Source organism: Scaptodrosophila lebanonensis, unplaced genomic scaffold, assembly GCF_003285725.1.
Source record: "Scaptodrosophila lebanonensis strain 11010-0011.00,11010-0021.00 unplaced genomic scaffold, SlebRS2 tig00000053-arrow-pilon, whole genome shotgun sequence".
NCBI classification, from domain to species: Eukaryota; Metazoa; Arthropoda; class Insecta; order Diptera; family Drosophilidae; genus Scaptodrosophila; species Scaptodrosophila lebanonensis.
Window position 1 is genome coordinate 12,413,168 of NW_022060548.1, and position 24,766 is coordinate 12,437,933.

General features: G+C 38.6%; 1 protein-coding gene across 1 annotated transcript in view; it reads right to left on the bottom strand.

Annotated features, from left to right (window-relative positions):
* Positions 1 to 17,609: 17,609 nt before the first annotated feature.
* Positions 17,610 to 24,766, bottom strand: part of LOC115623460 (zinc finger protein 853) — a 60,552-nt gene continuing 53,395 nt past the window's right edge. The window contains 2 exon segments of the mRNA XM_030517817.1: positions 17,610 to 20,450; positions 20,496 to 20,949. Coding sequence (XP_030373677.1) covers positions 18,464 to 20,450; positions 20,496 to 20,949 — 2,441 coding nt within the window. The 3' untranslated portion in view covers positions 17,610 to 18,463.

The window sequence follows — 24,766 nt, forward strand, 5'->3', positions numbered from 1 at the left end:
CTGTTATAGTTTATTTTATTTTATTTTAAAGTTTCTATTTCTTCCAATCGATGTGTCAAAAGCAATTCCAAGCATGATACTTTTGTAAATGTATACATTTTTAATTTGTTTTTTTTGGAGACCTTTCTGTATTTCACAACAAATTAAGCATGTTACTTAAGTTTCGGGAATAACCAGAAGTCACATGGCGCCAGATTCGGAGTTATGAATATTAATATATGTAGAATAGAATGCGTTAGAAGCAAGACGGTTAAAATTTGTAAGTCTAAAGAAATAGCTTTGCAAATCTTTGTTGCTTTTGCGCCATATATCCAAATTTAATATAACTTATAGCTGGATTAGAGTCTGTTAAGAAGCAGGAAGACCAAAAGTTTATCCTAAAAGCAATTTCCACTGTACATATAAAAAACAACTCAGCCTTAGGCATATTAATAACATTTTTTTTTTCAACTTTTTTGTTATGCCTTCTTCGGCACTCGCTGTTTGGCTTTTGCCTTTTTAGGGATGGGCATATCCGATTTTTGTATTCCGTGAGGCTGTGGTTTTGTTGGAGTTGTTGTTATTGTTGTACAAGCAAGCGGCAAATGTCGTAGTTGTAGTTTTGACTGTTGTCTGCTGTTGCCTGTTGATGTTTTTATCTTGTAGTCCGTCAGTCAAAGAGGGGGGGGAAAACGACTGGTAACTGTGTTTCTATGCGGCCCATACAGTTTGATTGATTGGATTAGGTACTTATGTTATTAATTTACTTCTATTTATAAACAAGCAAATAGCCAAGCTAACAAGCCATCCAGCCAGCCAGTCAGTCAGTTTCGGACAATGGCATGTTGTTTGGCTTACAGGCTTTTCAATTTTCATTCAGAGAATCGAATCATGAATGAATTTGAAGCGCTGCGAGCTTAAGAGCTCCATTGTAGTTGACAAATTGTGCCAGACATAGGCAAGTCTGGCTGTTTTTCTTAGATGTTTTTTAGATTAATGTCGCACTTCCGCTATGGCAAGTTGTTTGTTTTCAAGTCAGAGAGCTCTCTAAAAGTTTGTCTCCAACCCCATAATATTAATTAATGCAACTTTGGCCGCATTGTGGTGTTCGCTTAAAGCTTAGGCTGTAAAGTGTAAGAAAATTAATATTTAAGCTATTTAGTTAATCAATGCTAGACAATCGGATACAGAGTCAGAGACGAACGAAACATGCAAAGCATGTTCAACAATTTATCAGTTAAGCTTATCAGTTGGGACTGTTAGACGAAAAACCAAAACCGAAACCACAACCAAAAACAATCAAACCATTTTCAACACTTTGTATAATTGTTAAATACATTTGAATGCGGCATTTGCATTAATCGTTTTGGCGATACCATCGCCAGACAAGCGCGCCGAAATCTTTCATTAATTGATGAAACGGTACACGGGTTACAGCTTCCAGTGATAAGCATCGCACAGCGCAATCGAAAATCGAATCAAAAAATGCACAAACAACACAGCAACACAACAACATCAACAGCAGCAGCAACACCAACAACAGCAACAACAACAACAACAACAACAGTGACTAACTAAGCACGGCTGGTGGTCTTGGCCAAATGTCAAACTCAACTGGCCGCATCATTAGTAGAGCAGCGTGGCGCGCCAAGACGAGGCGATAAACATAGCGACGAGTGCCGACGCCCCAACCGACTGGAATTGGGCCTCGACTAGGGGCTGTGCTGCGCTTTTCTTATATATATGTACATATATATTTTTGGTTTTTGTTTTTTGAGTATTGAGTGTGTGTTTCTGGGTCTAAAGGTGCGCTACAGGTGTAAACGTAAATAATCTCGGCCACGTTGACACTCCACAGGCGGTGGTGCTGTTGCTGGTTGCGCTTGTGGTGGTGGGCCAATAGTCGCACCACTGCCCATTGGCGCCGTCGCCGCGGCTCGTTAAATGCATAAAATGTTGTATTTTTTAATTAATTTTCAAAACAAATTCAAATTCGTATTGTACATTTTTCATAATTTTTTCTTGTCCAGCCATTTCGATTTTTATTTCTCTCGAAATTAATTTATTTGTATGCAAATTAGTTTGAGCTGCCTAACTACATAGTTGATATATTTTCAAAAATATTGGTCTGCTTAAGTCAATGAACAAATGTTGCTTTAAAACACCTGGCATGGAATTGACAATCTTTCAGAAAGTTCATGTGCTGCCTTAGTCAGAGTTCCCTGTAATTGTGGGCATTTTTTTTTAAATTGTATTTTTTATTCAATGAAATATCTGGCTATTCTTGATGTCAGTTGTAAAAAGGACAACATGAAAGTTCCTGGGAAGTAAATCCTTTGACTAGTTGTGAACGTCTCAAGAACTCGTTTATCATTACTTGTACTATTACTATCTGTAGTTGCCGTGTCTTCACTATTATATTTTTTATTGACAAATGTTGATTCCTATGATGATGCTTTATCACTGAAGCCGCTTAAGATTGAAAATCTAGATATAGTTTAAATATATAATTTGATCCCGTTTGTCTTCTTTAGTACAGTTCAGTACTTTTCGGAAATTATTCGTTGTGTTTTGGTTTTATTTTTATAATTATAAAATAAAGCCACTTTTTCACACAGCATAACCTGCTTTTGTTTTAGGTTTATAAAAGTTAAATAAATCTGAATACGCTTAAAAACCCTTAAATTTTTAAACGAAGTCTTGTCAGTTAGAAGTCTTATATAAACTAAACTTAATGTACTGAGAAGTATGTGTATTTCGGAAGAACCATCTAAAAATGTAGCACCATAGCTTATGAGAACGAAGCTCACAATATAAACGTAATCGCAAAGTTATTCGCTTTTAAAGATGATTGTCAACAGAGATTGTTAAAGATGATTGTAATTTGAATTCAATTGAGAATCAGAACATTGCATTAAAACCGAAAAGATAGGCCTTTTATATATTTTGTAACTTTAAAAAAATTAAAAAAAATTACACAATGTTTTGAAATAGTTCAGTCCATCGCTTTTATTGACAGGAGAAATACATTGTTAGAAGAAAAATGTTAGTAGTATGTAGGCTGAGTGCCGAAAGTATTCTTTAGTGGCAGTATTTTGCACATAAAGCCATATAGTATTGTCGTATCTCTGGCTGCACACTTAAGGTGAGGCTGCCTCGAGGAGGTTAAGGACACAGACAGTCTGCATTTACCATTTAGCCATTAAGGCTGGTGCGTCTTAGTCTGGTTAGCTCGTTGGGCTCTGACAACGGACGGCGCTTAAGTTGGGTCTAGATGGTTGTTGGGTCGGCTAGTCAGCCACTCGAGCAGACATTTAAGCCACGTTGAAGCGTTGCCAATGCATTTTGCCATTTTGTAGTCATTTTGGAGACGCGTCGTCGAGTTGTTGCTGTTGTTGTTGTTATTGTTGTATCTTTGGCGCGCACTGAACAGAACAGAAGAGAAGAGAACTGCAATGCCTGGCCAAACCTCTTTTCTATTTCCGGTTGAGTGGTGCTGGGACGCCTCTAGACCTTATAGGCCTTATCTGCGCACTACAATCAAAATTGTGACTTGATAAGTTTACATCAAAAACGGATGGGGCCGAGCAGCAGAGATCGAACGATCGCGTCTTAGCCAGAGTTCGGTTATTATATTTTGTTGTGTGTACCTGCATCTGAAATTTGTAAATGAGCTACAAAAGAGGAGCATAAAATTAAAGGAACATCAAAAACGGCACACGGCAGTCGTAAAGTAAATCGCCTCGAATCGCGCGGGTCGATCGTTTCAAAGATCTCTCTCGCTCTGGGGCTGTGCCCGTGGCAGCTTGCAACGCGTTGCATGTTGCTGGTGACATTCTCGACGTTGAATTGTTGTTATGGCCCTTGCCATTGACCGTTGTTGTTGTTATTGTTGCCGCTTGCCATTTTCAAAATTATATGTCACACTTTTGGCGTTAAAAAGGCACACGACCAAAACGAGAGACAACACGACACACGAACCTGGCGACCCGGTTTCTGAGTCCTGATTTTTATTGTCATGTTTTGATCTTTCTGGCTGTCGCTGCGAGTTGTTGTTTGTCCAGGAATGCGCATAAAAACTTTTATGCGTTCAATGAGTTGTTCCCTCGCTCGCTGCCTTGTGGATGGGATGCTTGTTCCATTTGATCGACCAACTCAACGATCAGTCGAAGACACAGCCGACAGCAGCCGGTCTGGTTTTCTCAAGAGTACGACTCAATCTCAATTCAAGCGTTAAACGCAATTCAAATCATTTGAACACAATGCCGTCATAAATATAGTGAGTCGCCCCTGCACTTGTTCGTCTCCATACGAGTGTGCAGGTTTATATATTTTTCCCACCGCCACTGCCCACTACTGATGCCGATGATGACGGATGCGCATGCGCGACGGCCCGACGGCCCGACGGCGCGACGCATCACCCGCAAGTGCCGTTCGTTGCGCACTGAAGCGTTTAACTAGAAATTTGTCAACAGTTAATCAAAGTCAACTGGCCAGCAGCTCACCCACAAAGCCAATGCAAGTGCGGGAAATAACGAAAATAAATTGAGGACTAATCGATTTGCATTTTGATTGCATCAGCAGAGCCACAAATACTCTAAAAGAGTAGGCCAATTGGGTACATAGCCGATCTCCACTGCTTGTGACTGTTAAAGTCAGAGTTGATGCTAAGGTGATCAGCTTATAGAGCTACATAACACCAGCTGATCAAATTTGAGCCGGAAAAATTTGGTTGGTAACTCTTTTTTCACATTCGTGTGATGTTTGAGCGGCATTTGCCTGTCTGGTGATTTGTATTATAAGGGAAAAAATAAACCAAATTGACCAACTTGTTGAAAAGGTTGCAAAAGTATTTTCAGGAGTCTACTCTATGTAGAACGCAAGTAGTGGCATAAGTGGCATGCAAGCAAAGGACATTATGCTTGAAAATCTTTCTTTTGTCATTAGAGAGATAGTTGAGGCTCTTAGCATATTTTGGTTGCTTTTTTTTTTGGGTATAAAGCAGCCAAAGCCTTCATTGTCTACCTGATTGTGACACGAAACGATAGTCATTGTATTCACCTTTGAAAACGATATTAAAGACTTGCATTAAAATATATGAAAATAATTTTGGTTGGTCAGCCCGATGGCTTGTGTGCTCTTTACCTGATTTAATAAGTATCTTAGTTGATTGTTAAAGCTTCAAGCTTCGGTACCAACAAGTTCTCGCACTTAAATTCTGAATTCTTTTCAATTAACTTTCAGTGTATTTGGCCTTCGAATATTGTCAGTCATCACGTCCCCACTTGTTCATTTGATGCGACAGTTTAATTGCCGCACTCTGACATTTATATGATCGCCCCCATCTTTTAAATAAACGATTTCGAAACTATTTGGTGAAGAAGAAATCGAGCAGGCAACAGATGTTGGTTGGCTGGTTGGTTGATCTGTGGCTGCGAATATGTATGTTTCTTCTGCCAGAAAATGCTGGGCCTACCTGTCCAGATTGACCCAAAAGCATTTATAAGCGCTTTGTTTCTATTGCCTGTCGTTGTCGACTCGTTAAAGTTGTCAATAAGTGCACCATTTTCGAGTTCTTATCAGCGAAATGCGCGCACAATTTATATGTTAATTCGGTTTTGAGTCGACATTTTGTTTTGGCTCTGCTGTGTGATAATTACTCTTACTCTTTTTATATAGATTTGGCCCGTCTTTTGTTTTTTTCTTCATAGAAATAGGGAATCGTTTTATCTATACGCTTTACATTTAAATACCGTTAGGAAATTTGTAAAGAAATGTTAATTTGTGGGGCAGTCAACTAAATGCGCGTGTGGTCCATTGGCTAATTGGTTTTTGGATTTTTGAGCCAAGAAAATAAATTTGTCTTTAAATCGTTAAGAGTGTGGCTGGCGAACTAGGAATCCATTGCCTTGGCCTGGTCCAGTCATAGGCATTTGGTTAGCTAAGCAAGTTATTACAATTCTTGTCACCTGGCGCAGAATTTACATGCTTGCAAATAATTGAACAGCAATTTTCCATTTTCGCCACAAATTGCTAAAGACGTGCCCATGGCTCGCTCCCAGGGTCGGTCAAGGGAGCAGGGCGCCCGAACAAATGCTCAAATTGATTTTACACCCAACTCCAGCAGTGGTCTAACTCAAAACGAAGTCTGGCCGCAGGACACATACAAATAGTTGCAGCGTCATGCTTGCAACTGCAACAGCGGCACTGCAGATTAGCAGCGCGCAACACATGTATTGCAGCGACATTGCAAGTATCCGTACAGTGGTCATTGCTTAGGAGCTCCGCATAAATGCAATTAAAAGAATCGAAAAAAAGGAGTTGAAATTCGGAAAATCTATTTTACAATTATTCAAGCAAAATATATTTTGCTATACCAATCAGTGCTGTGGGAGACCCAAAATAACCTCTGATCGAAAAGGGGAAGTTTTTTAAGCTAGTTCGTCAAGCTTTGTTTCCGTTAGAAAGGTATGTTGTTCTAGAAAAAGTAACTTATTGGAACAGCGCTACTTCTGTTAAATCTATCCAATCTAATTATGATAACTATGCCTGTGTAGAGAAACTTAAGACAATACCAAAAACTACAACTTTTATTATTACATCATTATGTTGTTACAATTTCTTTAACTATGCGTTACACAAGTCTAAAATAAACATATAATAAACCATAGTTCGAGGAATATTGACAACAAGTTTGGTGGTCCTAAATCTTATAGATTTGGAGATCAAGGCATTCATACATACAAATTTAATAAATCAACCAATACTGTTTTATATGAAGCACTCGATTTGTGAGAAGATGTGAAGCTAGAATGTTCAGCTTATAAAGTCTGAAGAGAACTTAAAATTCACAAATGTCAGACGTATGTTGACTACGAATTTTATGTTCCTGACTCATACAGATTCTGCGAGTTAGACGTTCATACAGACAAACAAATTGACATAATTAGCGAAGCTGAGCTGTGCTGAAAATTTGCAAAACACTTTCAAAGGCGATACAGTTCTTTATCAAATGTGTGTATTGTACTTGCAGCTTGTGTTGTTGTTGTTGTCGCTCATCAGCAAACGCACGCAAGTTGTAGCTACAAGTTGTACAAGGGCCCCAACAGATTTTTGGCGTAAAGCAAAAATTCTGTTCAACTGCATGTTGCAATTTTAATTGAACCAGCCATTAATTAATTTCAACACGCTTGAGCTCCCAGCACAGATCGGAGCTACTCGTAAGCTTTAGTCTAGAGGGCGCTGCCCTTGACCATGTGCTGTGGTAAAAGTTCACTTTCTCAACTGCCTGTCCAGCCTATGCGATTCTATCCCATCCTCACACAGTAGCAGTAGCACCAGCGGAGGCAGAATGCAAATGGAGGAGCGTTGGGGCAACAATTTTATAAGATTGATGGCTATTGAACTGTAGTTAGCTATGAGATCGCTTGGGTATAAATAATAATAGACTGGTGAGCCAATTGTGCTAACATGGCTATGGTTAGCAAGGCTAGCACACAAGCACCATAATAATTCATCGAGAGGCGAACGTATTAGACGGGTCGATCATTAAGCAGTCAAAATCGCAACGGTAGCTACTGAATTTTTTCCTCTCCTTTTCCAAACCGTCCAGCGTTTGATGGGAGGGAGCAACCGAAATGTGCGGCCAATAAATGGTCCATGATGGTGCTCCAAAAAGCGAACCGAATGCACCTGCCGCAGCATTCAAGTGGCTCACAAGGCTCTGTCGGGCTGCTGGTGCAGCCTGATGTGCTCGTTACAAAGTATTTAAGAATGTTTTAATGCCTAAATTGTGCTTTCAGTTTATGGAGTTAGCTACGAGATTGGATATACCAACTGAACTGCAAAAAGGCGGCTCTAGCCATGGCTTCTGTAGACAATTGCATTCTAAAAATATTTTTGGAAAACAACCTGAAGAGTGTTTTAGCATCCACTGTATACTCGTACATATAAATTCATTTGATTTTCCTATATTTATTTAAATGGCTTACAGTTGCCAGAGTTATTTTCTTAATATACTAAGGAAATATTTAAAATTTGTCAGTTTGCAAATAATTATAATAACGAACTAAAACTATTGAAATGAATACACAAGCTTCTTATTTGAATGCCTGTTTACAATGTTCTCCACCACTGGTTTATTTTTCTCTTACTAATTATATTTTATTAAAATTTTTTCTCTTTATTTTTAGACTATTTGATTGTTGATTTTCTTTTAAACATTATATTGACTTTTACTTTTTTTCTGCTTAGATTTCTATACATCTCTGTATTTGGAAAATTTAAAGTATTTCGTTGGGTAAGTCTGAAAACTCTTGTTTTGATTACCAATTATTATTATAATTTATTACAATTTAGCCAAAAACTGGTTAACTGTTTTATAATTATTGAAATAAAATAATTTCTTATAGTCTTCACTTCGCAATCTTTATTAAATTAATATAATTTTTATGCATTTTTAAATTTGTTACAAATATTTATAAATTTATTTGAGTGACAAACACTATTGTTAATTTTTAATCAACTTATTACCATATTTAAGCCTACTTTCGAGCTTTGTGGGAATGTGTTTACAGCTCTCCAAACGCTTCATTTATTTGAGTGCAAGTTATAGTCTAATACTATGTCCGAAGTTGTGCCTTACACGTATATCGAGCATGTGAGTTTTATTCTTTAATGATATGCTTGCTGCGATTTATTTGAGGTTGCTTAGGACTTACTACCTGCTTAGAATATAAGCTGTTGCTGAAATGTTATGCTGCTGCTGCTGCTGCTCTAAATTGTGAATGTAATTTGGGGCGTGTCATTTATCAAATTGTAGTTGTTGTTGTTGTTGTTGTGGGGCAACTATAGCCCCCGACGATGATTGCAATGATCACAATAATCGAAACGGGCGAATCAATAAATGCACGCCTCAATCTCAATCTGCGAGCAACTTCCAACTTGGATCGGACTGTGAGGGGCAGTTACGGATGAGGCGTGCTGATCAAGTCTATAATTGCCGCAAATGTGCGCAAAATGCGTTGTTGGTGGAGTTTGTTTAAAAAACCATTAATTACGGCGCATAATAGTGGGGCTTCAATGTGAGATTAATTGGAATATAAAGATATGAGGGGTCCACATATACTCGTATACTCGCATATGAACATAGGACATATATGTATATATGGGTTGTAAATATGAAGCTTTCGGGTTGACAAAGTTAACGGCAAACAATAAATTTGCGACGCTAATTGCAGACACCAAAGGCGAACTGTAGATGGCGCTACAAGCCGCATTGAAAATCACGAGACACTGAAATTGTTAATTGCTGCGGCTTCACAGTAGATGCAACAGCAGCAGCAGCAACAACAACAACAACAAGGAGGAGGATGTGGAGGCATTGCAACAAGATGAGGGGCAACAGGAGTTGCTTAATTGATGTTGCCAGCAAGGAGCCAGAGCCGGTTGCTATCTTTTTAATGTTTCAGTTTTAATTCAGCGCAACTTCCTGTCAATGTGCTATAATTACACACACAACTACACATCGGCACATACACAGACCAGCACACACACAAACACACACACACACACCAGCACAGTGACAACATTCAAATATCGATGTTGGGTTTTTTATGGGAAATTATTGCTATTTTTAATGCAAATGCGCTAATTACAAACACTGATAAGCACAGATGGCGATGGCGACGCTGACTGAGAGAGAGGAAGGCTGGCCTCTGGCCAGCTCTTATGGATTTTTTGGTCTATGCGCACGCGCCGCTGCTTCAGGCCAAGCGTATTAATCAGACATACCAAATGGCAGACAGACAACGGTACGGCCTGCCAGCCGGCGCCTTTGGTCCACAGACGCCCGCGGCACAATGCCCAAACCACATTGCATGCCTTGACAAAGTGGCACGCTTCCGCAATGTCGTCGACATCGTCGTCGTCGTCGTCGTCGTCGTCGTCGTCGTCGTCGTCGTCGTCGTCTTCGGCGTCGTTGTCGTCTTCTTGGTCAACGTCTTGGTCTAAAATAAAAACGAAAACAAATTAAATTGATCTAGTTTCTTTATGGCCACGAAAGCTTCTGTGCAAAGAGCAACGGAAAGAGTCAGGGCAACAGTTTGGCCAGAGCTAGAGCTAGCGCTAGAGTATGCCTGCAAATGGTATACTATATAGTACGATGAAATATGGTGCTATAGATACGCGCTACTCCGACTCCAACAACGTTGAGACATCGAACTGCAGTTTCACGGCCTGCACGTGCATTTCTGTACCATTACCATGTACAGTGGACACTCTTTGGAAGTATCTAACACTTAAGCATTAAAAACAATAATAATAATAACAATGAGTTCTATTTGATATGCAAGAGCAATTAAAAAATGTGTGTAGAAGTTGCTTTTGCTGTAAAGCAATGCTTGTAACATTGAAAAAACTGTCAGTAGTCATTACGCTTTGAGCTTCAGGCTGTTGCCGGCTTGTTGCAGCAGTTCGGGTAGAATGCAAGGATTCCGAGGCGCCCAAGCAAGCTGCTCTTGGATCCTTGTGGAGAGCTTCGTATAGCTAGTGCATGATATAAGATGCATTGCTCATTCTTTTCTAATCTAATGACCAATCAGGTTTGTTTGACTTTAACATTCTCTCTTGTCCAACCGAAATGAAAAAGTGTCTCTATTCTATTCTCTTCTGTCCCTTCGTTATAGTGTTTTCAGACTGTAAGTTGGTCCGCTAATGGATCGGAAGCGGCCATGATGAATTAGTTTTGATTAGACGACAGCAGCCACCGCCTGTTGGCATCTCTGTGGCATGTGCTGCGCATACAGGGAGTCAGGGAGTCGTCTGTAGTTTTTCAATGTCATCTTGACCGCGTGTTAACTTTCGCTGATCTTGTGCGGCCATTTCTCTCGACGGAGCAACAATGGCACATATATCAGCGCTTTTCAATTAGTCAAATGTCATATGGAATGCGATACTAGCGTCTTATTAATAGCAATGGCTACCGACATAAAATAGGCGCAGAATTCGAAAAGAAAACTTCCAGCGCTTCCATCATGAAGTTGTCGTCTGGCTTTACTTCATTTTATTTTATTTTATTTTTTTCATCGGCGGAGCATGTCGCATGTTTGACTTTCATGGCACATTGCATGCAAAGAGACCAAGTCATGTGCCAGCAATTCTATTTATTTACAAAATAAATCACTAACGGCAACTCATTAGCAGTTAAGCAAAGATATTAAGGCAGGCACTGCCTGGCAAACCAAAAGAGAGATTGTCTGCATGGCATTCCTGAAGGCACCGGTTCTGGGCTGCCTTGTACATCAGCCTCTATAAAATGTAAGACGACAACTGTGACACCTCGCCGTGCACACAAGCCGATAGCCGCCGCAAACACGGCAGCTCCTCGAGCAGCCAACAACCAACAGAGGCTGTCCTGCGAGCTAAGGCCAGACAACAATTCTTCAGACTCACTTGAAAAGGTATCACTTAATTTCGGGCTTCTATTCTACAAATAATATAATCAAATTTGTGGAAAGAGTGCATTTTGAACTGTCTTTGTAGCGAGAAAAGGTTTATAGGATGGAACTTCTAAAGAAGAAAGTCAACTGATGGTTGAAGTGTTGAATTGCAAATGAGATTTTACAAAATGACCATTTAATTAAATTAATTACCATAATTACTACTGTTAGAAATGTAATAAATAGTTTGAATACTTTGAAATACTATAATTTACTTAGAAGTATCAAACAAATAAATAGTAGATATTAAAATTCCTTCAAATGAACCTCTTCAATCCACCATTAATGTTTTTATTCTGTCTCATAAAATTTATCAAAAGTATACCAATATTAGTCACAGAAGAATAATTTTCTTTAATTAGTTCTTGAAGCAAATATACGTTTATTAAAATAGAGCTTTTAGAGCAATAGTTGTTTTAAAGTTACCTAAAACAGACATAACAGACAGAAGACTATTAAAGAGTATTGAAAGTTGTCTCTTTTAAATTTATTTTAATGAAATTTCAGCGATCATTTTTAATAGGCAATGAAAAATATTACTTGAAAGTACTGAAGCCTACGTGCACTTGGTATTTCTCCTTAGTAACTGTAATAATAAGTAGAAGAAATTTAAGGAACTAAAAAATTAGCTCGGAAATCTCGAAACTCACAAAGCAAGTCTTCTAAGTTAAAGACTTGGTGCAGAGCAGATTTGCAGGATATGGCGGAATCTAGTACTATCCCACCTCAGTCGCTTGTCATGATAATACATTATAGAATGTTTCATTTAGCATTTTCTTATTCTTCTCTGTCTCGTAACTATGTAGGCTATGGGGCTGTGAAGAAGCCAAAGCCAATAGTTGCCAGCCATTCTGAGTTACTGCTTGTTCTTTTCTTCAGTCTTAAAAGGTTAGGAATATAAGCCATTGAAATTTTTTCCAATTTTTTCCAATCATTTAAGTTTGCAGCAGTAAATCAATCATCATCTCTTTTACAACCCACTCTTATTATTTAGTATCTCTTATTAAGCAACTATAACTTAAGAACGACAAGGCAAGGCGACAAGTTTTACGGTCATTAAATGCTCAAAATATTTTCACTTGCGATTGCAAGAAGCTACCGACGATAGCATCTAATAGTCATATATTGGGGCTACCGTATGAGTACGAGTCTGTTGATTTACTTATAAGCCTATATACTTGTAGTAGGTTGGAAATGTGCGGCAAGTGAATGGGAATGGGGAATGCGCTTTATCAAATCAAAATCAATTTTGCCATATCTGCCATGCAATCTAAACACCTAAACATGTCAAATAGGCACACTTAAGGCGACAGGCTACATACCTACCTAGTAGATGGACTTCCACAGCCATATAGACATACTACTCGTATATAGTTACTTGTATATACTTGTATGTGTGTGGAGTTACTTTTATGCGCCACAGACTGCCAGACAGACAGACAGACAGTCCATCACTTGGTGTGGGGATAGGAGTGGGGATTAGCAGGCGGCAGTAGCATGAAAATTAAAGACTTTTAAAAAAATAAAAACTGGTGCATTCTGCAGTGAACGCTGCAGTCAAATAATTTTGTTTGCGCCTGTCATAAGCAGCCGAGCGATATAGCAAGAAGCTATAGTAGCTACAGCTTGAGGCTCAAATTGTACCGCAAGCACACAAATCAAACAACAGAGAGCGCAGGGTACGCGCCTGTTGACGATGATTGCTAGGATGTGGCTGCCGCATGTTGCTGCCGCTCCACTAGCAACAACAACAACAACAACAGCAACTGCTGCCTCTCTACCAACAGCAACACCAACAACAACAACAACAATCGCTGCTGCTGCTGTTGAGACGCAAAGACAAGAATTTCTAGTTTGAATGCCGCGAACTTTAACTAAAGCACCACTGCGCCACTGCACCACAGAACCACAGCAGCAGCAGTCAGCGATCGAGTTAAAGAGTCGAGAGGCTGCTGCCGTGAAAGCATTTTGCATTTTTACGATAGAATTGCACTCATAACTTTTGCGTTTTTGTGTGGCGGGCACGCAGGTGAGTGCCGCAAGTTGGAGGTTCGCTGCTGAAGAATTTTGCACCGCGACATGTGCCAGTCGGTCGGTCGATCGGTGGCTTAGGTGGTTGAGGCTCAGGTGAGCGTGGTCAGGCGGCTTTCAACGGAATGGCCAAGCAACTGACCGCCTGTCAGTTTGAGTTCCTCATACACACATGCCCACAAACATACACACATTTGTATATATGGACTCGTATATATATGTGTGTGGCTGCAATCGTTTTGACTTTGGAACATTTCATTAGTTTTGAGTGCTGGCATATATCGCAACGTATAGACGTTTGTTGTTGCTGTGGCTATTATTTTCAATTTTATTGCGCTTTTTATTTGCGTTGCATTTCTGCGTCGTCGCCGTTGCGCTCAACACGTTTTCTTCTCTCTCCTTAGTGGTTGATTCTTTTCTTTTTTTTGCCTCTTGTTTTGTTTTTTTTTTTTTTTTTTTTTTTGATACAAATACCCAGTTCTATACTTGTATAACGCCTATATGGCATTGCTGATATTGATATAAATGCGTTGTGTACGCCTGAGTTGGCGCATTTGCGCTAATTTTTATGCTCCTTCAAATAAATGACTCTAATGCACGAGAAGTATTCCGCGAGTACGAGTATGAAGAGTTTTTATGTTTCGAAGTGCAACGATGGCGACATGTGATCTGATTTAACGGATCGCCAAACTGCCGCTTGCATTAATAACTATTTCAAATTTGGGCTGCTTGAAAATTTACACTTACTTGTATTAGCTATATATGATGATAAGTGATTTCTTAATATATGTAGAGTCTGGGACTACTATACACTTTGCAGAGGTTTAATTTTATATCAAGATTTGTAACACTATCTGTTATACTTTTTGAGATCCATGCGTTCATACAGACGAACAGATAGACAGATAAGAGAAATGTACAGATAAAAACTCATTTGGTTTTTGTAAATTTTAAATTTGCAGTTTTATTCGTTCAAAAAAGTTAGCCAAATCGTTCATTAATGTTAATTTATATGTATCGCATATATGTGTACGTACAGACATAAAATATAAACTTATGCTTACAGATATTATATAGAATCGTTGATAGAAAACTGATACAGCTACATGTTTAAGTTTAAGTTCAAGTTCAAATGAATTGATATTTGTTTGATAAAACTAAACACAGACTTAAAAGACTTAATTTAATTGTTGTTGATGGGCCATTATCAAGTTAAGTTAGTTGTGTATGTGTTGTACGCGTATGCCTAAAATTAAACACAAAGACAGTCTTTGAAATTAGAGTGAAATTGAGGAGTCCCATGCGCACTTATATGCGTTTATATACTATGCGTACCAAAATCAGATCCAATGCTGGCCTGCTCCGCAATTTGGTATCGCTTTGATTCACTTAATTAATTGTAATGACGAAACACACACATTTAAGGACAGCAAAACATATAGAATTCGTATTGATATAATGCTTGTGTCAATTATATTAACATTTTATATGAAATGTACACCCAAAAACTTTAATGATATTCAAGGACGAACCAATCTCAAACGTTCTAGAAATGTTTTTAGTTTTCGAGTTGCTATCAATTTTCATTCCTCAATTAGCTACATTAATGACTAAAAATTTGAAGCTGCATGCAGCAAATAAACTTGCTAGCTAAGAATGCATCAATAAATACATTTATTGAATGAATTAAATGTATTTTTGTTTTTTTTTTTAATTTTTTGTGTACTATATATGGAAGAAAAACTGTCCATAAGCAATTTGAAGTTATAAACACAATAATTCACACTTATTGTACAAACAATACACATACAGCTATTTACTTATATATTCATTAATACATGTATGCATATGTAATTTAATGTATGTATTCATTTAATAGTTAGCACTCAAAAGTGAATCCTTAGTGCCTTTAATCTTAGTACACAATTTTAAAATGCGTTCATACACACATATGTACATACATATATATGTATAGTATATACTTGACATAGAACCATGCATTGAATAAACAATATAAATCACAACTTTTGTTTTTTAATTTAAAAAATGTTAAATATGTTTCGCTTTGATTAAAATTCTTAGTGCCGCATGTAAAAGCATGCAATTTTTCACCAAATTGTTGTCTTCTCTTTAATTTTACAATAGAAGGAGTACAATAAGTTTCTTGTTCATTTGTTTATTATTTTCTTCTGATGGCACATAAGTTTCACACATTCTCTATTTATAAGTTTTGAATAGCAAGGCCCATGCACCCTGTATTCATTTATGTACCTAGGGACTATTACATTTAACATTCAACACTAGCTATGTGTCCAATAAACATATAAGTAGCTTCACCCCATACCGATACATATATCTAACTATAGTATTTGTGGTAGCATTAACAAAGAGGTAGCCACCCAAAAAGATTTATGCAAAACTTTCAGATCTCCTCAGCCATATAAATATATAATTTAATTTCTTTCCTCTTACCTTATACGTATATGTATTTGTGTATATATGACTGTATATATAGTATATATTTATTTCATTAAATTTAGTTTGTGTCTAATTTCAGCGGCTATGCAAAATATATATGTATGTATATACTGATATATTTTGCTGCTTAATAAAGAGCTCGTAGTTCCAGCACGGATGCTCTATCAATTTTCGAAATAAATCGTTCAAAACCATTCGTTCCATTTATTTTCAGCTAACATCGTTGCTTTAGTGGCACAAAAGTTCCATGTATGTACTTCGTTCGTTATACTCTTAAGGCTAAGCTCAGTTAGCGCTTTCATTCAGAATGATTTGGCTAAGTATTGAGTGTATTAGTGTAGTGTAATAGTTTTTTAACTAACTAATAGGCGACACACCGAAACCATCAAATACGCACCTTCATTTTGTTGTCCATTTGTCCATTTTGCTTGGTACTATTTACCAAAGATCCTTAACCCTTTCTCAATTCATATCAATTATCCAGCCTAGTACTTGGCTCAACAAAAAAGGGAGGGAAGAAGAAGTATTTCTCTGTATTAGTTGGATCTGGAGTCAAGAAATGGCTTACAAAGAGCTAATACTGGAAAAGTGTCTTTTTTGAACTAGACTTTGAAACAATACTTTTTAAAATGAATTTCTGTTCGCTTGAGTACTAGAGCTTTAGTTTTTCTATTGAACTGAGTACTAGGCTATAAATATTTGTTGTGAAATTTTGGGAGGAAACAGAAAACGGAAATCAATCAATGTGAGAAATTATAAAAGAATATATTTTGAAATAAATGTCATATATTCAATTCTATCGAAATGATTGTTTTTGAATATGTATTTCCGTTCCTTTTAAATTACAGCTAGCTTTTTTGTATAGAGCTGAATCAAAAATAATAAGAAACAATGCGCTTCTTTGAAACTTTTGCAAAAAATTGTTATATATTTTCAAAATAAAATAAGCTAATTATAAAAAAGGTGTTGTAACTTAACATTAAAGCAATTAAACTAAAGAAAAGTATAGTTATATAAATATTTAATATAAAAGGCAAATAATTTTTTAGCACACCGCATTATGCGTTGATTTCGAATCATTTAAGGAAGTACAAGGGGCTTTCGAATATTTCGTTTGTTGTTGCACAATTCTGTTTTGTTTTGTTTTTAACCTTTTGCTTATAACTATTAAACATCAACTTAATGCTGTAACTTATAACATGCACAAAAATGGCTGCAATGGTTTATTTTTGTTGCTTTTGTTTAAATGTTTATCTGCACTTAAACTTACACAAAGTATGATATGCTAACAATTTGTTTGTTTCATTTAAATGTATGTAAGTTTGACTTAAATTGAAGACCTAAATAAGTTAATGGTTTTTGTTGTTTGTTGTTTTTTTGTTTCTTGTTTTTAAAAAATGCTTAGCTGCAATAAATTAATTTTGTTGTTTATAGTATTAATAAATTTATGGTTAGCATTTATTAATATTTTTAAAAAATGAATATTAGCTATGCAAAGTGAAAACATTATACATTATTATTAAATTAATTTTCATGTTTAGTTTGTAGAAATTAAAATTAATAATTATTACACATGAGATCACAGTATTAGAGACATAAGTTAAATGTTGTTTTCATGTTTGTTTTTGTAGCTTTTTTCGTTTTGTTTTCCTCGTTATATTTCTCTATTTAGTTTTGCTTTTTGTTAGGCTGGTTAGTAACTTTTTTTCTTTTTTAGTAACAACTTTATATTTATATATGTATGTGGCTTTAAGCGCTATGATTTTGGGGGGATTGTATTGCGTGTTTATAGTATGTTTTATTACTTTAATGTCTTGCATGATTTTGCTGCTAAAACAACCTATCGTTACAGCTACAACTCTTGTTTTTGTTTTTGTTTTTCTAAATTGTGTTTATGATTTATGCGCTTAATATTCAGCATCAAAGATTGATTCCTGTAATTTGAATGCAACTAGTTTGTTGTTGTTGTGCGCTTAACTAGTCTGTTTAGAGCGTGTGTGTGTAATGATTTCTCTCAGCTAAAAGTATTGTTGAGCTTATTGTATCTGTTGCTAGTGTTGTACATTTTGTTACCGCTATTGGCACATTTGAGTCAACAAGCCAACAATTTAACGAGAAAATGTGTGGCCTGCAAAATAGAGCTAGCTATGTTTTTTTTAAAAACTAAAATGGAGGTTATGGGTTGCTGTCGCTGTTCCGCATTGTTTTCTTAAAGGTATTCAAGTGATTTATTGTCACAAAAGGTGTTGCAAAATTAAAAAAAAGGTTATATATCCCAATAATATTGTAATGTTTTCCACACGCCAGGGCCAAAATAAATCGAACAGATGCTAGTCCTGTTTCGATTAAAATTTTGCTTATACTTCCGGTATTGTAAAAGAAATTAAAGCGCCCCACTCTTAAAATGATTCGCAACAGTAACAGCCCCTCCCCCCATTTGCTAATTTGTGGCATAAATCGAATAGATATAGTTAGATTTAGCGTAGCGGCGATTGTGGTGGGCCTCGAAGGTAATGCAATAAATTGCAATAAGCGGCCTGGGAGTCGTCCGTCGATGCGGTTGGCAGCTCTATGCCTGTCTCCTCGTTGACCAACACCAAGTCGAAGTCGAGCGGACTTGTGAGTGGCGACAAGGTGCCATAGTCCGAGGTAAGCTCAAAGGGAAAGGCGCTCTCGTTGATGGCCAGCGAGAGGTCGAGTGTGGGCGTCTGATAGCTGGGCGAAGTGGCTGCGGGCTGCTGGACAGTTGCCGGACGTTTGCGACGACAGCGCGCACTAGTGGTGGGTATGTCGGAATCAATCGATGATGTTGAGTTCTCTTCGGTCTACATGCTGGTAGCGCTCGTGGCGACTATGGACAGATCGGCGGAGTGCAGCAGATGCTGGTGTGAATGCTGATGCTGATGTTGCTGCTGTTGCAGCTGCTGATGCAGTTGCTGTTGTTGCGCTGCGGCTGCTGCGGCGGCGGCTGCTGCTGCCGCTGCCTGTTGCTGTTGTTGTTGCTGCTGTTGCTGATGTTGCTCGCGACTCAGCTTGGACTCCTTCTTGATGCGCTGCTTTAGATGCACCTTGGCGTGTCGCTTCTTCTCATCGGAGCGCGCAAATTTGCGGCCACAGATGTCGCAGGAGAAGGGCTTCTCGCCGGTGTGAGTGCGTATGTGTGTGGTGAGATGATCGGAGCGACTGAAGCTGCGCATGCAGATGCGACACTGGAACGGTTTCTGGCCGGTATGGATGCGTATGTGGCGGGTGAGCTCGTCGGAGCGAGAGAAGCGTCGATCGCAGTTCTCGACGGGACAGGCATAGGGTCGCTCGTGGACTGGCGTTTTGCTTGGCCGATTCGGATACTTGCGTGGCTTTACGGGCACAAGCTTCAGCGGCACCGTGCTCTGCTGATACACCTGCGATAATATCTCATGGCCTTTGCTGGTCGAGGGACTGTACTCGGCCAATTGCACGGCTGTGGCATTTGTCGAGGCGGATGGATAACTGGATTGCCCGTTGGCGCCACCCGCGGGCTGCATATCCGTATAGTTCTCTTGTTTGGGTATCAGACCACCCAAGGCGGCATTGCTGGACGAGGCCGAGGAGGTGGGACCGGGCAGCACCAACGTCTGTTGCTGCACCGGTTGCTGTTGTTGCTGCTGTTGAGCGGCCACTGCTGCTGCATAGTCGGCGGGCGAATCGAGCCACTGATATTTGGGCGCCGCCACCGCGGACATTTGTGCCCGTACAGCATACTGTTGTTGCTGTTGCTGCTGTTGTTGTTGCTGCTGCTGTTGCTGCAACTCATGGCTGGCCTGCATATCGGCAAACGCCGAGCTGCTGTAACTCGGTGGGGGCTGTTTAAGCAACAAGGGCGTGCAATCCATGCTCAGACCCAATAGCTCAGCATGCTGAGCGGCAGCAGCGGCGTTGGCAGCAGCAGCTGCAGCGACACGTCCATCATCATAGGCGGTTTGCAAATGATGGGGCGAGGGCGTGGCTGAGCTTTGTTGTTGCTGCTGCTGCTGCTGTTGCTGAACGGCGTAATGCGCCTGCAGACCAAACATGGGTGGCTGGAAGAGCGACTTGTCCGGACTGGGCAGTCCCCAACTGTTGCCCAAGCTGGTCGAGGGTGGTGACATCTGACCGGGCAGTACATTCAGCTGTGGTGAGGGCAACTGTTGCTGCTGCGACTGTTGCTGGTGTTGTTGCTGAGCAGCAGCGGCAGCGGCGGCTGCTGAACTTAGACCGCTCATGCTGGTGGCGTTACCTGTGGTGGTAAAAATGCCACGATATGAAATTTTGGCGCCTTGTTGTTGTTGCTGTTGTTGTTGTTGTTGCTGCTGCTGTTGCAGAGCGTGTTGCTGGTAGTGTTGCTGTTGTTGGTGTGGGTGGCTGTTGTTGTTGTTGTGATGATGATGGTGGTGGTGGTGGTGATGATGTGGCATTTGTTGTTGTTGTTGTTGTTGTTGTAGCTGACTGTGTTGTGTTTGTATTTGGTTTGGCTGTAGGTGTTGCTGTTGCTGCTGTTGATATTGTTGTTGCTGTTGTTGTGGTGAGTGTTGGCCCAAATGCTGTTGCTGTTGTTGTTGTTGTTGTTGGTGATGGCTGTGATGATTGTGACAATGATTGTGGCTGTGATGCAGTTGTTGTTGTTGCTGTTGTTGGTGTGTGTGGCTACTAGAGCTGGATGTTGTTGCTGTTGTTGCTGCCGCATTACTGGCATTAGTTTCGTTTGCATCTGTGGCGCTTGTTGTATGTTTTGTTGTTGCTGTTGTTGTTGATGTGCTTGTTGTTGATGATGTGTTGTTGTTGTTGTTGTGTAGTGGATACATTGTACAACTATTATTACTTGTCTCTTCCTTAACAATCGCCAAAGCGGGCGGTGTGCTGCGCTCCTCCTTCAATGGACTGCAGGACAAGACGGGGCTGGAAACTGCTTGCGGCTCCAATGAGAGATCTTCGGATTCAATTGAACCTGCAACAAGAGTAAACGAAAAAAAAAAAACGAACAACTTTAGCATCAATCAAAATTCGAGCTTAAGCGACAACAACAAAAAATGCAGAGCAACACTTGCTGGTGCTACTCGATTACTTGCAGCTGGTTTAATTTCGCAGAAATCGAAGCACACGGGAGGTCGCAAGCTAGCCAGCCAGCTAGCCAGCCAGCCAGCCAGCCAGCCAGCCAGCAAGCCAGCCAGCCAGCCAGCTAGGCAAGGCAGTCAGACCCAGACCCAGTAACAGAGCCAACATCATCGCTCATCGCATTCAGAGGCGACAACGACAAGAAGTGTTCGTCTTGGTGTGCCAGCAGACTAATTACGTAGCTACCGCTGAACTGGCTCTGCTCTGTCTGTGTCTTCGCGTTTTTTTCTGGCATCTTTTTTTTTTCATCAGAGCCAGCCAGAGACTCCGTCATTAATGCCATGCCTACATATTGATTGAGTTGCATTGCGACTAATGTGCTGCGACATCAATCTCGAATTCACAGAATTTCCTTACCACCAATACACTTCTTTTCTGACTGGTCTGCATTTTCTATGCCGCTCTGAATGCAAAAATTGATAAGCCTTGATAGCCCTGGCTGGATGATAATAAACTAAATGCCAGTGCCAAGAATTGCATGTAAGTGCTTTTGTTTTATAAAAGTTGCCTCAAATGGCTCCACAAATCACGGCCATAATTTACAATCATTAATGTTGTCAGAAAAGAAAATTATATTTCGTTTCGCCGAGCGTCCAGCACAGACATATTTTAGTCGCATTTTATTGTTTGCGAAACAATCTGAGCACAAACCAAACAGCGAAACAGCCAGACAGACGGAAAGACAGAAAGACAAACATAACACTCGAGTGCACATTATTCAAATGTCGCCATAAATGAGACAAGAAGCAAAGCAGTGCACTGCATATTGAATTGGAACTCAGCTGGACTGGACTGGGAAGCTCTGGTTATGGCTGAGACTGAGTCTAAGGCTGTGGCTGGGGCTGGGGCTGTCTGAGACATTGCTTGGCTCTGGCCAGCTACTCGGGGATGACGCGGCTGGGAATTACATATTTCTGCACAGTGAAGCACTTATTGAATGAATTATTGTCCAATAGTTGTCAAATTATATGATATACTCCTATAAGTGAACTACTCATATTTTTTCAGATTAGAGAGAACTGTTTAAAGTGTTTAGTAGAGAAAAACAAGGCAAAGGAAAAGTGTAAGATGTAAGATTAAAATGGAATGAAACAACGCAGAGGTTTTAAATTTGATTAAATTTTTGCAAAACAAAGTGGAGATAATAAAGGCAAGCTTTATGTGGTTTTTAGTTTCACATTTTTTTGCAAACAGAATTTCTATAAATGATAGCTGGTAGTTGTTGGTAAAAGCGGTTTACTTTGAGCTTAATTTATTTTAGAATATTACTTCTTCAAAATATTATTTTCATATTGTAAAAGTAACTGTTGGACTCTGTAGACTCTGAGAACTTTTATTATTTTCAGGCAATTTTTTAATGTGAACAATTTAAGAATATTTTTTATTTTTGTTTACTCGTAGAATTTGTTTAAGGTAATTAAATTGTTATGTTAGTTATGTGGGAGTTTGTTTTGGACAAGTTCTGACCACTCTTTTGACCAGTCAGTGGGCCCAACTGTGTTTCCCTGCCGCCCTGTTCCCCACTATTTCCCCAATATTTATGTGTATATATGTATGGGCTCGAATAACTCATGCAGCTTGACATAAGTTATGCGTCTTTGCTGGTCGCACTCGGCTGCCAAGTTTCGCGATTAAAAGCTGCTTTATCATTGTCGACGCGCATTGCTCGCAAAGCGTTCCATGTGCAGCAAAACGCAAATTGTTTTAATGTATTTCATTTGAAAATTGTATGGCTGATATTTGTATATTTTCCTATATGTTTCTATATGATTTTTTTTAGCAAGTAGCTAATTTTCTCTAAGCGCAAAAAATGCTGCTGCGTGGGCTGGTTGCTTGTCAGCCAAATCGAAATTTATGTGTGACAACATTTGGCGCTGAATATATTTGGCAGCGTTTAAACAACGTATGACATGCATGGATTTAGATGAGAATATGTAAATATAGATGTGTATGTAGTGAGTGTGCGAGTATTTTTTATGCATTTTCAATTGCCCCAAAGACTTAACTTCAATCTCAATTCTTGACACTGCTACATTGTGTGAGCGTGCTCTTTTTTTTTTCTTTTTTGTTTGTTGTGTTGTTGTGTTTTCTGTATCGAAAATGACGCGCAAATTACGCGAGCAATTAAATTCAATTGTTTTTGATAGCGAAAAGAAAATCTAGTATACTTTATTTGCTGGGCCTTAATTCAATTAGAATTATAGTATGTACGAGTATGTGTGTGTGGTGATATGTCTGGCCTGGCGGCCCCAACGCGTATCTCAAGTTGAAAACCCGAGAGTGAACAAATTACTCGAAACATTGACACTGAACGGAAATGTTTAATACATGCGCCGTTGAATTGCATTAGCACAACTTGTTGTTGTTGTTGTAGTTGTAGTAGTTTTGTTGATTAATTAAATGTTGTTCTTTTTCATTTATTTGCCTCTATGCAGTCTTAGAACAATCTTACGCTCCAAAGCTGAGAGAAAGATAAAGAGCAACAGAGCCAGAGAGAGATCGGCTGTTGAGCATATAGATGCCATAATTAAGTCCCAAAATATGACATAAATTTGAGTGACTGCATAAATGAATTAATCTACATATTGATCCATATGTACACATATTTTATTTGCAGTCAACGTATTTATGAAGTTAGTTTATTTTATTTATTTATGCGAAAATATGTCAGAGTTCGAAGCGAGCTCTTAGCACGGCTCTTAATTTAGGCGAAAGAATGCAAAGAGCACAGAATTCCCAAAATTGGCGCTTCATGTCTGTTGGTTGCTTTTTCTTTTTTGCATTTTGAACTTGTTTTCATAATAAAATTAAACTGATGTGAGTGGAAACGGCGTTTATGTCAAAATGGCACGACAGTTTAATGGTAGAAAAAAAACACACGTAGCCATGCAGTAAAAATGAAAATAAATGCTTAACACGAAGACTGAATACGCTTTTAAATTAAGATTCCAATTTAATGACAAAACTTTTAAACAGTTTGTCGGGAAGTGGAAAGCACATTACTAATGGGAAATTAATTTCTATAAAGACAATGCCATAAAAAAGCATTTTTTTTTCTAAATATTTAAAAATTCAGTTTTGTTTGATTGACATTTTATTAACCTTTCATAAAAATATACATAAGTATGTATATATATATATATATATATATATATATATATATATATATATATATATATATATATATATATATATATATATATATATATATATATATATATATATATACATACTTATGTATATTTTTACTAATATAATAATTAATAAACAAACTTTCTTCCGTTATAAATCAGCAAATTACTTTTTTATACCTTTTGTAAAGTAAGTGTTCTACTCCCATTATCATAATGATAAGACTCTTTCTCTATTTCCTTAGGTATCACTTTTCATAGCGTTTATATATTGTCTGCCCCACAAAAGTTCTGTTAAAACGGAAACTCTTTAGTTGATAGTGCATATAGCGAGCAAACGATATTAACATAACGCCAGTTGAGACTGATTTATGCTGCAACTTACGTCTGACAGAGGATTAGTCGATTATTTAGTGAGGCACGAGGCACGAGCCGCGAGGCTGCAACAACATGTGGCAAGTGCGGTTGCCGACGCTGCAGCTATTTTTGTAACGAACAACAGCTTTGTCCATTAGTGGC